At 40.9% G+C, this 16,414-nt stretch overlaps 1 protein-coding gene across 2 annotated transcripts in view; it reads right to left on the reverse strand.

Annotated features, from left to right (window-relative positions):
• LOC309640597 (overexpressed in colon carcinoma 1 protein) overlaps positions 1-16,140 on the reverse strand; it is a 37,772-nt gene extending 21,632 nt beyond the window's left edge. The window contains exons 1-2 of one of the 2 annotated variants that reach the window (XM_082419560.1): positions 15,814-16,140; positions 1,524-1,548 (exon numbers count right to left, since the gene is read on the reverse strand). In XM_082419560.1, coding sequence (XP_082275686.1) covers positions 1,524-1,548; positions 15,814-15,859 — 71 coding nt within the window. In that variant the 5' untranslated portion in view covers positions 15,860-16,140. The remainder of the gene's footprint in view (positions 1-1,523; positions 1,549-15,813) is intronic. The other variant, XM_082419561.1, reaches the window with a different exon arrangement.
• Between the last annotated feature and the right edge of the window lie 274 nt (positions 16,141-16,414).

Raw genomic sequence — 16,414 nt, forward strand, 5'->3', positions numbered from 1 at the left:
AAAAGGGCAGGGGATTAATCTGGCAACAACATATAGAAAGGGGAGGGAGAGACTGAAGAGAGACCCAGATACTGCAATAACAGGAACAGGTAAGGATGCTGAACACATTGTTGCTAAACGTTTTGGTGATAAACTCAACCACTGCAACCAGGACACTGAAGCATTCTATTCTGCCTCCTTTGTACCTAAAGTCCCATATAAAAAGCTTATTTAATTCCCAAAAATCTTTACAACCCTATTCTAATCTTCTCCGGATTCCTTTTTATAATTAAAAAAAAAAAAGTCCGACTCTGCTTTTGACGAAAGCTTTTAAGGCCCATCCCTCCGTTTGCCCCACAGCTGTGAAAGCCTTTAAGAAAGCTGGGAACTCGTACATGTGCGCTGGCGGGGAAGATACAGACAGGCACTCCTCTCCCCATGCGCAGAAGCCCTCACCCCAGTCCCAGTCCCAATAAAAACCAAAGCTGCTCACCCCCTCCTTCACTCAGACTGAATGGACCAGTTCGGGAGCCACTCTGCTCTCCCCAGAAAGCCTCATTATGTGAGCAGTACATCTTTTCCTACCCTCTTGGTGTGTGTGTGGCACCATCGGTCTTGACACCCAAACCAACTGGGGTGGCTTGGGCAGAGGTTGATTCCACAGTCCATGGAGTGACCGCAAACTCTCTTTTTGTTGTTGTCGTTCTTGGGGTTCTCCATCCCCACCTTCTGCCTTCCCCAATCCCAATGTCCAGCTCCCTAATGGCACTTTATTTTTTTTTCCAGAACTGCTGATTTTTATTTTTATTTATTTTTTTCATTGAAGTATAGTTGATTTACAATGTTGTGTTAGCTTGTGGTATACAGCAAAGTGATTCAGTTATATATTTTTTTCATATTCTTTTCCATTATGGTTTATTACAGAATATTGAATACAGTTTCCTGTGCCACAAACACTCTTAAATAGTGAACTACTGCAATGTCCTTACTATACCTAGATTTGAGGTAGGAAGATGCAAAGAAGGGGCATGATGGAAACACAGAAACGGCCCTGTGGTCTGAAGTTCAACTCAATATTGATTACCTTGAATGGTCATATACATTCACTCAAACGCCTAATTATCGACTTTAAAACGATTCAGTGTGCATTTGGTAAATGCTTGGCTCCAGGCCCTCCTCACGGGCTAAACTCTAAGATGTTGCATAGTCATAGGAGCTAGGTGCTTAATTCTCCCATAAACACTTGCTTGCAATTATTAGAAATCTCTACACAAGCTGGTATAGAAACACAGTTAAACATTTCCCTTTCTTAAAGTTCTGAGTTAAAATGCTAGGGCAAATGAAATGCTAAAATGAAAAGTCACAAATAAACCCATTCTTCAAATAGCCCTTTAGTTATAAACCAAATGATAATCTTAATTTGTGCTCAGTACAGAAAGTACTTCCATGTCTTTTCAGCCAAACCTACATATCTAAAGGTCATAACCATGAAAACAGTGTCTTCCTTAGAAAGAGTTTAGAAAATCATAATATTAAGTACTTACACATCTTTAGCTGCTCCTGCAGGGCCTAGAAAAAAAGAAAAAGATAACTTTCCATTATCTTGATAGTATTGCTACAAAAATCTTAAGCCTAATACCCAACTAAAATAATATTTTATAAGAGATGAGTTGAGAATATGATTTTTTGAAAGATCATCTTAAAAAAAGAAAAGGAGAGCAGGAAAATCATAAAATCCAAATCTTCGGTTTAGAATTTATTCTGTCCATTTTTAACAATTCCTATAAATTATAAGGTGTTGTTTCTGAAAGGGATTTTACAGACCGCCCAAACTAATCTGCTCATTTTACAGATGAGCAGGTTAGGAAACTGACAGATTTGAGAAATATTTTCTTTTCTAAGCCACACACCTTCTAAGCTAGTACCTACATGGAACTGTTATAAGTCACACTATGTACTAATCATAAAGTAAAGCAAAGTCACAAGACAAAATGGAGGTGATATCCTAAATGAATTAGCAAGACTCAAGGATGCCGGCCCAGCTCCAAAAGGAGTAACATACATTTCTAACTCTGCTCCTATTTGCTACTGAACCCTCTCATTTCTGCTTCCCACTCACGTGCCAAAAACAACCCATCTCTTTTGGACCCCAGTCCTATCACTTAACACAGATTCTCTGCCCACAGCACAGTTCCATCTGCACTTCCTCCCCCTAATATCTTTACCTGAACAACACAGAACTTGGTTCCAGCTTTTCAAGCCACATGGCATTCAGTATCCTTTAATCTCTTAAAACCTCACTTCCCTCTTGTGTCAAATGAGGAAAATAAGAATACCTTTCTCAAAGGTTATTGTGAAGTTCTTTAAAAGATGTATATCCCTATCAAAATACTAATGACATTTTTCAAAGAAATAGAACAAATAATCCTAAAATTTCTATGGAACCACAAGAGACCCTGAATCGCCAAAGGAATCTTGAGAAAGAACAAATCTGGAGGCATCATGCTCCCTGATTTCAAACTATATGACAAAGCTATAGTAATCAAAACAGTATGGTACTGGCAAAAAACAGGTACACAGATTAATGGAACAGACTAGAGAACCCAAAAATAAACCCATGCATACATGGTCAATTAATTTACGACAAATGAGGCAAGAATATACAATAGGGAAAGGACAGTCTCTTCAATAAATGGTGTCGGGAAAACTGGACAGTCATATGCAAAAGAATGAAACTAAACTATTATCTTACATCATACGCAAAAATTAACACAAAATGGATTAAAGACTTAAATGTAAGACCTGATACCATAAAAAATCCTGGAGGAAAACATAGGTGGTAAGGTACTTGACACCAGTCTTGGAAATTAATGCTTGGATCTGATTCCAAAAGCAAAGGCAACAGAAGCAAAAGTAAACAAGTGGGACTACATCAAATTTTAAAAACTTCTGCACAGCAAAGGAAACCATCAACAAAATAACAAGACAACCTACTGAATGGGAAAAAAAATTTCTAAATCACATATCTGATTGGGGTTAATATTCTAAATATATAAAGAACTCATGAAACTCAACAGCAAAAAAGAGAGAGAGAGAGAGAAACCAACCTGATTTTAAAATGCACAAACATCTGAATAGACATTTTTCCAAAGAAGATATACAGATGGTCAACAGGCACATGAAAAAATGCTCAATATCACTAATCATAAGAGAAATGCAAATCAAAACCACAAGATATCACCTCACACCTGTTAGAATGGCTACTATCAAAAAGACAACAAATAACAAGTATTGGTAAGTGATCTGGAAAAAAGGGGATACCAGTGCACACTGTTGGTGGGAATGTAAACTGGTGCAGCCACTATGGAAAACAGTATGGAAGTTCCTCAGAAAATTAAAAATAGAACTACCATATGATCCAGCAATTCTACTCCTGGGTATTTATCCAAAGAAAACAAAAACACTAATTCAAAAAGATATATACACCCCTATGTTCATTGCAGCATTATACACAATAGCCAAGATTGAAAACAAGTGTCCATCGCTGGGTAAGTGGATAAAGGAGATGTGAGATATATATAGATATACCTATATATAAAAGAGGCTAGAATAATAGAATTCTACTCAGCCATAAAAAAAAAAGAAGGAAATCTTGCCATTTGCGAAAACATGGACAGACCTTGAGAGAATTATGCTAAGCAAAATAAGTCAGAGAAAGACACATACCATGTGGTTTCACTTATATGTGGAATCTAAAAAACAAAACAAAGGAAAACAAAACAAAACAAAACAAAAATCAAAGATACAGAGAAAGGAATGGTGGTTGCCAGAGGGGAGGTGGGTTAGGGAATGGGCAAAACAAGTGACAGGGGTCAAGAGATATAAACTTCCAGTTCTAAAATAAATAAGTCATGGGGATGTCATGTACAGCACAGTGACTACAGTCAGTAATACTGTAGAGCATACTTGAAAGTTGCCACGACAGTAAATCCTAAAAGTTAACTATGCATGGTGACAGATGGTAACTAGACTTATCGTGGTGATGATCTCACTGTGTATACAAATACAGAATCATTTCATTGTACACCTGAAACCAATACAATGTTATACATCAATGACACCTCAGTAAAAAAAATTTAATAAATTTTAAAAATTATAAAAAGATGTAAACAGCACAAAGTCTGGCACATTAAAATAGCTCACTAAGTTGTTATTATTAGCAGTCACATTTTCCTTAATATCTCAATTTCCATATCTATGAAATGGGAATTAAATTAACTTCTGCACAAGTCACAGAGGTGTGAAAATAAAGGAAAATGTGCTACAAAATAAACAAATAAGTCTGCAAAAACGTTATTGCCAAAATTGTAAAAACTGTACCCCAGTGATATTAATCTAGGATCTATAATTCTGCAAATTCAAAGCAGAGCATAAAGGTAATCAAGACTATGTCTCAAACAAATTCTTTTAAGGCTTTGACCAAACCTGAACTTTGTAACAAACTTGAGTCTTTACTCAGGGAAGAGTAACATTTCTGTTCCACAACTCTCATTAAAATTATATAAATAAAAACTGCTTTGGAATCTGAGATCATAAAACCAAAAAAAAAAAAAAATCCTAAAATTTTAAAAACCTTAACATAAGAACAGTGGAGTGTTTTGATAGGTAAAAATAAAGGATTAGTGCCACCAAAAACCCATAAAAATGAACATTTTATTTCAGAGTCAAAACAAGCATGAGAATCTGGAAGAAAGTCTAAAAAGAAAATAAATATCCTCATTTTCTTATTTTCATTTTCATGGAAAAGGACAGGGAATGACTGGGGGGTTGCTGCACTCAGGGGAAGGGAGAGCCGGAGGTGCTGGAAACTGATTCCGTGAAGTCTTACAGAGAGAAGAAAGCGATCATGATGGGTCATGAGTGCTGGGCCTTTAGAGATGAAGGGCCATCGAGCACAATCCACGGGGAGGGCACAGCAGACAGAAGCCGCCCCACTGTGTCTCAGGGAATGGCAGCAGGGTGGTAGGGAAAGAACGGCGTGGAACTGGAAGGCAGAAGACCCAAGTAAAATTCCTGCTCCAGTATTTGTTTGACAGTCACTAGTTCACCCTGCTTCAGTTTCTAATACTGGCCCGACAAAGGCAGCTGAGAAGACAAAGTACAATAAATGGCTGTGAAATTCGCTTCAAAACAGCCACGCGTTGTCTCCTCAGTACCTATTTTAATCAGCCACCAGGAACCCTGCATCCACTTCACCTTGACTGCACCAGGCTGCAGGCACCCTTACGGCCTCTTCCCTGCTGGGTTCACCATCTAACATCCCAGCAGGCTCAAGGCAAATGCCAGGTATTACCTTCCAGAAGGAAGTCAGCAGGCCATTTCTTCTGTTCTCAAACGTCCCTCATTTAAAGGGCACCGTCTATTTAATAACTGCAAAGTGAAGGAGGCCAAGAAGTCAGAAACACTAAATCCAGTATATGCATATGATTGTAATGTACACTCCATCTTTATAAAAGGGAAGAAGATGTGCATCTTCTTAGGAGCAAGGTAGCAGGGGGTTAATGATAAGCTTATACCCAGGGCAGGTAGAACACGACTCCCTGACACACAGCTTCACAGAGAAAAAGGAAAAAGAAAAAAAGACTGTAATTGTTGAAACCCTCAGCAAAACTATCAGAATATCTAGGCATATAAAATGTGAAATATCTCTTTGTTCTGCAAAAGTATAAAATTATTAGAAGTAGAAGAAAAATCCTGATTACCCTCAGTGCAACATTTTAATCACACTTCACCTATGTATTGATTATAATTAACCAGACGGAGAGTTCTTCTCTAGATAATTCATGCAAAAGATCCTTTGACTACAACTATTCAGATAGTGCCAAAATCCCGTTTGCTTTAAGTTATGTTTATGGTTCATGTGATTCATCATTTATTGAACAAATATTTATAGTGGTGTAGCTACTTCTTTCAAGCCGTCTGGGATAGAACATTTGTTCCTGTTAGTACCACTTCATTTCCTGCCAAAATGACTCTTAACTATTTGAACATAGCCGTGGTACCTTAATATAAGTGAGGCAAGGTAAAAATGTTTCTTGTGGGATAAAAGCACCACAAAATATATAGACCATTAGAATTTTTGTCAGTCAAAAGATTTAATGACTATTTTCCTAAATTGGAGTACTGATAATTATAATTTTAAATATCTTCCTAAAAAGTAGAAGGGGGGAAGGTCTGCTCTCAGAAAAGTATCATATACAGTTCCAGTGACAAAAGTTGTAAATGGTTAGGGTATGTAAAGAAGAACATTTCCTTCTGAATGTAACTGTTTCTTTAACACTTAAAGATTATTGCTTGTTCACAATATCACTTCACTTCACCGTGATTATGTATACCGTTGTTTTTGTTTTTTGGCCGCTCCACATGGCACGCGGGATTCGCCGACCAGGGATCGAACCCGTGCTCCCTGCAGTGGGAGCGTGGAGTCTTAACCACTGGACCGCCAGGGAAGTCCATACCTTTTATCAATAGTTTCGTCAAAAGATTTTAAAATTGTATTCATGATTCTCCAAGTCAAACGCCTCAGTCACTTAAAAATGCATAGCAAATTCAATTTATTTTAAACATTTAAAAAACTTAATCTGATATTGAGGAGTCATAGAAAGATATTTGATCTTTGTTCCCCATTCCTGGCACAGAGCTTCTAGAACCCTTGGAATTTCCTGAAAGATAGGGGTGATAGGAGCCTCTTTCATTCCAACGAGGAGACTCTTGGCAGCCCCTAGACAGCTTCAGGACGGGAGCTGGTCGCCAGAAAAGGCAAGGCTTGATTAGAAGCTTGGAACTTTCAGCCCCATTCCCCGTCCTCCTGGGAAAAGAGAGGGGCTGGAGATTCAGTTAATCAGCAATGGCCAATGATTCGATCAGTCATGCCTATGTAGTGAAACCTCCATAAAAACCCCTATAAGGACAGGGTTCAGAGAGCTTCTGAGTGCACCACATCCATGTGCCAGGAGGGGGCGGCCCCCAACTCCATGGAGACAGAGACCCCTGCACCTGGGACCCTTAACATGTCCTCTGTACCTCTTCATCTAGCTGTTCATTTGTGTCCTTTATAAGAAATTGGTATGTTTAAACCAGTAAGGAAAGTGCCTTCCTGAACTCTGTGAGGCATTCTAGCAAATTGTCAAATCTGAGGAGGGGGGCTGTGAGAACCCCCAAATTTGCTGCCAAGTCAGATGGCAATGCAAGTAAGCTGGGGACCTGATCCTTGCTACTGGCATCTGAGGTGAGACCATCTCGGGGGACTGAGCCCTCAAACCTGTGGTGACAGACACTAACTCCGGGTAGGAGCCTCAGAATTGAACTGGATGGTAGGACAGCCCAGTTGGTGTCCGAGAACTGGAGAAGTGGATAGCATCTGGAGGGAATAAACCTCTCAGATATTCTTCATGTTTTATAAAAATCTGGTACCCCCATAAAAGTCGGGTACCCCCTGAACAACCTTGAAATGCTTTATGAATCACACCAAGATTAAATCGTGCTGTACTTGCTTCAGCAAATAATTATTTACACTCCAGGTATAGTTTGTAAACTATATTTTCTTATTTTATCCCATTCCCAGAACAAGTGCAGAAAAAGCCTTGTGTATGAGTTCCACAGGGCTGCTGTAACAAATCACCACTAGTTGGGTGGCTTAAATCAACAGAAATACGTGCTCTCAGAATTCTGGAGGCCAGAAGTACAAAATCAAGGTGTCAGGAGTTCCCAACTCCCTACAGAGGCTCCGGGGAGGAATCCGTTCCAGGCCTCTTAGCATCTGGTGGCAGTAGGCCCTCCTTGGCATTCTTTGGCTTGTGGCCACAGAGTGCGTTCTCTGTTCTACACCTGTCCTCACACCACCTTCTCTCTGTATCTCTGTCTTCTCCTCGTCTGTCTCTTATAAGGAAACTTATCACTGGATTTAGGGCCTACCCAGACAATCTAGGATGATGTCCTCATCTCAGAATTCTTCATTTAATTATACCTGCAAAGACCCTTTTTCCAAACAAGATAACATTCACACATTCCAGGGATTAGGATGTGAACATATCTTTTTAGAGGTCACCATTCAACCCATACACCTTCTCATCCCTGGCCTCCTCCACCTCTCCAAAAACAGAAATTCCCTTTTGAAAAGAAATACATAGCAAAATTAATCTTGGGGGAGAATTAAGTTTAATATGACATATCATACATTCTGCAAACACAGACAAAATTTTATTCCTTGTGCATGAGAAAGCCAGTTGCAAGATACTACATCAGTTCAGTGATATTAAGTAGATATTTATAACATCTTGGTTCCTATAGACAGATGTTCCTTTGCAATCTAATCCGTCTTATAAGTTAAAAAGATTGAGCTGTACTGCCCAGTATGTTTTCAATATTGTTCAGAGTCATACATTTATTGTTATGAGTTTCCTTACATATGCCAAATTCTAATACAAAGAAAATATTTACCTCTTTTAAAAGGTCACATACATCTGTACATTAGAGAATATAGTCTATTAATGCCTTTTTCATCACTGTTCTCTATGCACTTTATAGCTTTCATGTAACATACTGGAAATATTCACAAGTAAATGAATTGCTAAATTACATATTAAATCATGTCTCCTTGTTCAGACTGAGTAGTAATTTAAACACACACACCAAAAAATAAAATTATGTATATGAAGAATTTCTAAAAGGTACTAAAGATTTACAAATCACTCTTCTTTCAGCATAAATCATCAGAAATATAAATGATTATGGCTCTCATGGGAAATAATAAAAAATATGCAGAAACATTTTACTCTTTATTTGTTTTATAAAAGAAAAACATCCCTCTGAGAACTGTATAAACATAACTACAGAAAAATAAACAGAGTTCCCTCTAATTTTGACAGCTCGCTACATCTCCTCTGACCCATAATAGTTCTAAAACTATGTCATAGTCTCAATTTGGCCCAAAGAAGGAGAACAACAGCTCTTTAGTTCATCTAAAGCAGTGTCTATTTTTTAATAAGCCAATAAGAGATACAGATTCATAAGTCATTTCTTCAGTAATGGAGAAAAAATTTCAGGTCAACGTGTCCTAGAAATATCATTTTTTTAAAGTGTAGTTGCCTTACAATATTATATTTCAGGTGTAGAACACAGGATTCAATATTTTTATAGATTATGCACCAAACTTATTAAAATATTATTGACTATATTCCTTGTGCTGTACCTTACATCCCTGTGACTTATTTTATAATTGGTAGTTCATACCTCTTAATCCCCGTCATCTATTTCACCCGTAACTCCACCCCCAACCCCTGGCAGCCACTAGTTTGTTTCCTGTATCTGTGAATCTGTTTCTGTTTTGTTATAGTTATTCATTTGTTTCATTTTTTAGATTCAACATGTAAGTGATAACATGGAGTATTTGTCATTTTCTGTCTGACTTATTTTACTTAGCATAATACCCTCTAGGTCCATCCATGTTACTGCAAATAAAATTATGTTAATGAACGTGGAAGCTCTTACAGAAAATCTCTTTGCTTACAGGTTGTCCTTGCTGAGTAGCTATGCTTTCAGCAGGTAAAAATTAATAAATAAAGGTAGCCATATAAGTACAGACATAAAGTAACACATTGACAGTTAGCTGCTATAATTTAAGCCACGTCTAGATTGAGCTGTAAGTGGCTCATGGCAGAACTTGGGTAATTCACTTGGGTCACCTTCACGAACCATTCACATGGTTGCAACATCGATTCTGGGGAGTTGGAACAAGTGAACCTCCTGATTCTGCTGCATCAGTGGTAACTGTCTGAGCAGAGGCGTTTCCACACCCCTCATCATTCACATCACGTCAAACGCGGCACACCCAAGAGTATATGGCTTGCCTGCATCCTCTTACCTTCCTTTAGAGGAAGTAGCATCTCCTTCCAGTCACCCAGGCTTTAACAGTTTGGGTTAATTTTTCCTTCTCCCTTCCCCTTCCTCCTTCACATGCAGCCCATCCTCAGCCTGGCTGGCTTCCAGGGGTCCCTGACATCAATACCTCCATCACTCACCGACGGCCCTCTCACTTCACTCACTCCTGACAACAGCGTTAAATTATGTCACTCTACATGCTCGCTCCTTCCTTCTATACCAGTCATGAATGTCTTTCCCTATGTTAAAAATAAATAGCATACTGAGTACTTATATGAAGCACTGCTCTAAGCACTTTACATATATTAACTCATTTAATCCTGAGTAGGTTCTATAACTACTCTCCCATTTTACAGCTGAGGAAACTAAGGTACAGACAGTTTAAGCAAGTGGCCCAGGGTCATGCACCTGATAAATGGTGAAAGCAGGATTCAAACTAGGATTTTTTGGCTCCAGTGTCTCCTCTCAATTCTGAGGCCTTCCTGCCTCTCTTTCTTCCTCACCCCCATCCTAACTGTTCTTACTTCCAACACCCTGCAACCAACATGAACTACTAACCCAGTCAGGCCAGATTTCTCACTGCCCTGAAATGCACCGAACCCATTTCTGTCCCTATGTTTTCATACTGCTCTAAAAATGCCCTCCCTTCCGATTTCTGCTTATTCAAATCCTACCTATTCTTCAAAGTCAAATCGAGTCCCACCTCCTCCAAGCAGGCTTCCCTGATTGCTTAAGGTTTTATTTCATTCCCTCTAGTGTTACATCAGTCACAGGGTACATGATGAAAATTTAGGACTCAATTTTACACCTTCTTTGCTTCCCCAATATAGTTATTCATTCAACAAAAGAAAAAATTTTAAGACCCTAAAAATTCCACTGAAAGTTTGGATATTGGTCTAGAGGCTGAGTGTCCAGCTGTGAACAAGATGTGCGAGGCTCTCATGAGGCCTACCTTTGGGGAAGGGGAACAAAAAAGACAATAAATAAATTAACAAAATATCAGCTCTCCAGCAAAGAGTGTTTCAAACAGATAGAAAACAAGAATGAGTTCAGCATAAAGAACAGAGAGAAGGATGGTGGGGCTGGGACCTAAGTGAGCTGGGGGGAAGTAGCACAAGATATTAATGACTTCTTTGATGATCTCAGCAAAATTTTATATTATTTCCCCTCCACATGGCCTGGACTAACGCTGAGCACGGTGGAAGAATTTTAATACTACCAAACCATTTACAGATGTAGATTAAGGCCGGACCATACCGCTACAGCAAAAGAAGAGAATGCAATTACCTATCTAATTGAGGATAAGGAGATAACTAACCTAAGTAATTGGACCCAAAAGAATTAGAGTAACTCCCTGGGTACACTGATAAAATAGGATAAAGAATTGTTAAATTCCTCCTCCATGCCTCCTCAGACTATTAGTATATAAATAACAGAAGACCCATTACAGAAACATTCTAGTAATAAGCTAAGTTATGGTCAGATGGCTGCCAGTTACACATCTCTGGTAGAAAACCTACAACTCACCAATTCAATCAACTACCATGAGCAGAACACTTCTGAAATGACTCTGCTCTGCAAAAAGCTTCTACAGCCTGCAAAATAGCCTGCATCGAAATAGGCTCTTGTAGATATTTGGAACCATCCAAACTTTGAAGGGATTTTCTGGTTCACATAAAATAGGATTTTCTGGTTTACCTTACAGACTTGCTCAACAATCTACATGTATGACTGTATCCAGGAAACTGACCTGTTGTGGATCATCAGTTCAAATGCAAGGGTGTTCATGTCTCGGCCTAATTAGAGAATACATTCAAGGAAAAACAAACGGATAGAGAATCTGATTGCTGAGAGAGAGAGTGGTGGGGACGGAGAGCAGAGAAAAACACACAGAAAGCAAAAGCTCCCTGCCCTATAGCAAACGCAACTCCTTAAAAATGGACTCTTTATAAGTCAGAAAGAGAAAGATAAATACCATATGATAGGACTTATATGTGGAATCTAAAATATGACACAAATGAACCTACCTATGAAACAGATTCACAGACACAGAGAACAGACTTGTGGTTGCCAAGGGGGAGGGAGGGTGAGAGAGGGATGGAGTGGGCATTTGGGGTTAGCAGATATAAACTATTATATATAGGATGGATAAACAACAAGGTCCTACTGTATAGCACAAAGAACTATATTCAATATCCTGAGATAAACCATAATGGAAAAGAATATAAAAAGTATATATATGTATAACTGAATCACTTTGCTGTACAGCAGAAATTAACAAAATGTTATAAATCTACTATACTTCAATTTTTAAAAATGGACTCTTTAACCCAGATGTTTCTCTACAGTTTAGGGTCTAGACTCTACACTACGCAGGAAAAATGTACTGAATCTTCAATGAATGGAAAATACAAGAAGTCCTTGTATAATTCTAGGTTGGGAAAAATCAAATTCCTACATTGAGAGGGTGATCTTATTAAAACATTAGAATGGAGACAGCGCTTGTGTAAGCAGAATGGTTCTCATGATCCCATCTACACTGAAGCACTGAGAGCTTGACTCCTCCCCAAAGACTTCTCCGATTAAACTAGCATCTTATTCAACATCTCCTGGGCATTTGGATGTTCGGTGTATATTCTACTACACTTTGCTTTGCAACTGTTCTCAAATGGTTAATCTTCCTACCTAGACAATCAGCTTCTTAAGAGGGGGAAAGTTTGATTTCATTCTACAGTCATCCCTTGCTGGCTGCGCCTACCCTTGCCCTAAACTTTCCTAAAAGAGTACAAAGCTTTGCACATAGAGGTGGACTCTGTACAAGCTTAGAGTTAGAAATCTACTACAAAGGAAATCTAACCTGAATTATCTAGGGACTGAATGATCTGATTCTTTCCAGTCATTTGACCATTGTACTGCATTTTAGCTTTTCCACATGTTGGACATACAGAATCAAATTTACTCAAGTACACTACTAAATATCAATTTGTCATAGAAACCAATTTCACCAGACAAAAGCCAAGAAAAGCAGTTGTCCAAATAGCTCAGGGAAAAGAGAAACAATTATCTGGTTTTACCTGAATTACTTAGGTAGTAAAACAGGGCTTACAATGGAGATTTCAGGTTGGGGGCATTATTATAAAGTGCAAATGCATCCTCTGAAAGTAGATTTGTCATGTTCTTATAGAAAAATATTCAAGGAAAACCATTTCACCTTCAAAGTGGTATTTTCCACTACTATATAATAATTACAGTACAGAGTACTGTAATATAATAATTACAGTACAAAAAAGTAAATGAAATGCCCACAGTAACGCAGCCAGCACAGTGCCAATGTCAAGCTTGAGCCTCACTCTCCAGACTCAAGTTCAGCACCTGCCCACCACCTTTCTCTGAACTTTTTTCCTAACCTTCCATCTCTCCTCCTTTCTGAAACAGAAGTCCTACCACCAGCTGACAGAAAATTTCAAAATAACAATGAACAAATCCCAAAGCTAGCCAGCTGGACTCACTAGCAGAGAAATATTTGGGGGGTGAATTCTCAGAGACAAGGGCAGAGCCATCAAAGAGGTGATGCAACAACTCCCAACTCAAATGTTTTCTCCTCCTTCATGTTTTACAGTCTGCCCTCGGTATCTTGCTCTTCTCTGAACATACAGTAATTTTTAGCAAAGAGCGAGCTTGAGGAGAGAACAGCACGCTCTTACAGGAGCTGTCCTTCGTGAACAAAAGTGAGGCTACTCATCAAGAAGACATGCATTTGGAGTGTTTTTTTTCAATATAACTGTATCTCCCTTTACATAATAAGGGATGTGCTCCTGGGGAGGGGGGGAAAGGTCAACCAAATATTTGTAAAGAGAATTATATTTTCTCTATTTCTTACATTACCATTGCAGAGCTCCCTTATCATCATTCTGGTTTAGCAGTGGAACTCCTCCCTCTATCCCCAAACCTGACAAGCAGTTCATTAATAAACAAAAATGTAAATGAAGTAAACTAGCTCCACTTTAAAGGAAATCTGTTACAAATCCTTCCTATGATTTCCTTTTTTGTGTATTGTGGTTAATGGTTCTTAACATTTTTAAAAGTAGGGTGAACATGCAGTGGAAGGCATAGGGCCACAGTGCATGTTAGATTGAGAGATATACATTTGACCCTTGAACAGCGCAGGGGTTAGGGGCCTCAACCCTCCACAGAGTTGAAAATCTGAGTATAACTTATGGTCAGCCCTCCATATCCGCAGTTCCACATCCTCGGATTCAAACGACCAAAGAGCGTGTAGTACTATAGTATTTACTATTGAAAACTATCCGTGTATAAGTGGACCTGTACAGTTCAACCTCATGTTGTTCAAGAGTCAATTGTAATTCCTGGTGCAGGATATGGCCTTGACACTGTTCCAGGTTTCCACGCAGAGCTCTCTGGCCACTCTCAAGTAGAATCCTGTCCTTGCCTTAAGGCACTAACTAAGCTAACTAACCTACGTCACTGTTACAGGAATTGAAAAACGTGTTCCCCAGTGGCTCTCTGCCTAACACAAGATTGAGAATTTAATTCACGATGGTAAAGGTTACCTGCAAGAGATAAACTTTTCAATGAATTATTACCTGGGTTCATTCAAAGCTCTAGGACTAGAATCCCACATATTTTAGCACCTTTTCTTAAAAATATTCCATTTGTAAAAAAAAAAAAAAAATATTCCATTCGTGTGGTCACTGACAGCCAAAGAGGAATAACAAACTTGGCCAATTAAATGAGCAGATTTCCATATCTGATCTCATACGTGAACATCAAAATAAACTTTAAATAAATGAAAAAGGCTTAAATTTTAAACTTCCAGGAGGTCTGGGTTAAGGGAAGTGACAGACCCAAGGTCACAAAGTCATTGAAAGGGCATCCACGCCCGCCTAGGAAATACTGCAGCATCAGAACGCTGTTCCCATTTGCTGGCTAGGATGGAATGTGGCATCTCATTGATCTCAACTGGATGAGATATGAGTTCTTTATCCAAAAAACACCAAAATAGGTCAGCAGATATTACTCAAAACAGATCCAGACTCGTAAATCAGTAGACACTAGCTGGGTCAAAGAGAACGGTTGAGTTTTGGAATAAGTCACTTGATACAAAGCCTGGCTGACTGCAGAAATCTATAGAAGACTTCCCCTGCCAATCAACAAAATGAAGAGGTGTAAACAGAACTTTCAATATTTTTTATTTTTTAAATGAAAAATATACGAACACATCACTGCTAATACTAAAGCTCTGTCACACATATTCTAAAGCATCCTCAATACTGCAGGTTCTCAGAGAAATCCTACAAGCAGCCCAGCGGGTCTTAAGCATCAAGACAGACTCGGATGAATTTTTAGAGCCCTGTTTGCAGTTCTTCCCAACGCACTAGCACCTCCCTCCCCCCCAAAAAAGTCCTGAATTGTTCTGCTGCACTTTTCCAGGTGCAGCCTCTGGGTTCCGAGGGGCTGGGGGCGAGGCCTGCGGGAGCGACTGCTGGACGAAGGGGAGCGGACGCTGGCCAAAAGTAGGAACCCTCTCTCCCAGGAGGGTGCCGGGTCTACGTGCTGCAGGGTAGCCCCGCCGCCAGGACTCCCCGCGCTCCCTCCGCAGGATCCCTCTGCAAGCTAGCCTCGTCCCGGCGCGACCGCCTCCCGCACAGGGGGGACATGCCCTGCTTTCGGTCTTTCCAAAACCAGACGGTCTGCTCCTGTCCCGAAAATGGGGACGGGGAGAGGGGGCTGCACGCCCTCCCTGCCCGAGGTCCCTGCATCCTTCCTTCTCGCCGCCTCTCTCCTGGCCTCTCCCGCAGAGGCGGCCCGCCCTGCAGAGCTCCCCACAGCCCCCGAGTCGCCGTCACCGCACCCCCAGCCGCCCGCCGCGCTCACCTTGGCCCGCGCCCGCGCTGGTGGCGGTGGAGTTCCCGCAGCCCATCGTGCCGCCGTCCGGGGAAGCCGCGCTCGGAAGCTGGCAGCCGCAGATCCTGGGGGCGGAGATGGAGGCGGAGGGCGTCGCGCCCCTAGCGGGAGGCCGGCGGGAAACGCGCTGGGCGGAGGGGCGCGCGGGGACCGCCCCCTCCAGCTACCGACAGGCGCAAACCTGGGCGCCGCAGGCTTGGGCGGGCCGGGACGGAAACCACCGGGCAACCCTCGCCCCCGCCCCGCCCGGCTCTGGGACCCAGCAGGACCCACCCGTCACCTGGGCAACCGCGGCGCCGGCCAATCCGCAGCCTCCTGCGGGCTCCCCGGCTGGGCATTGGTCGTCGTTAAGAGGGGGCGGGAGTTTAAAGTAGGTTTGGGGCGAGGGCGGGGCCGAGGGGCGTGGCCGGTGCGGGCTGGAGGGTGAGGCTGGGCGGCGGAGGATGCCCACCTGCCTGCCTTCCACATCCTCTGCCTTTTCTTCCTTTTCGCCACTTCCCCTCCCTGCTCCAGGATGTGGGGAAGAGAGGAAGTGTCAGGGAACAGCTGTTTTGAGCACAGTGGGCGCCCA

The sequence above is a fragment of the Balaenoptera physalus genome, assembly GCF_965194825.1.
Source record: "Balaenoptera physalus genome assembly, chromosome: 13".
In the NCBI taxonomy this organism is placed as follows: Eukaryota; Metazoa; Chordata; class Mammalia; order Artiodactyla; family Balaenopteridae; genus Balaenoptera; species Balaenoptera physalus.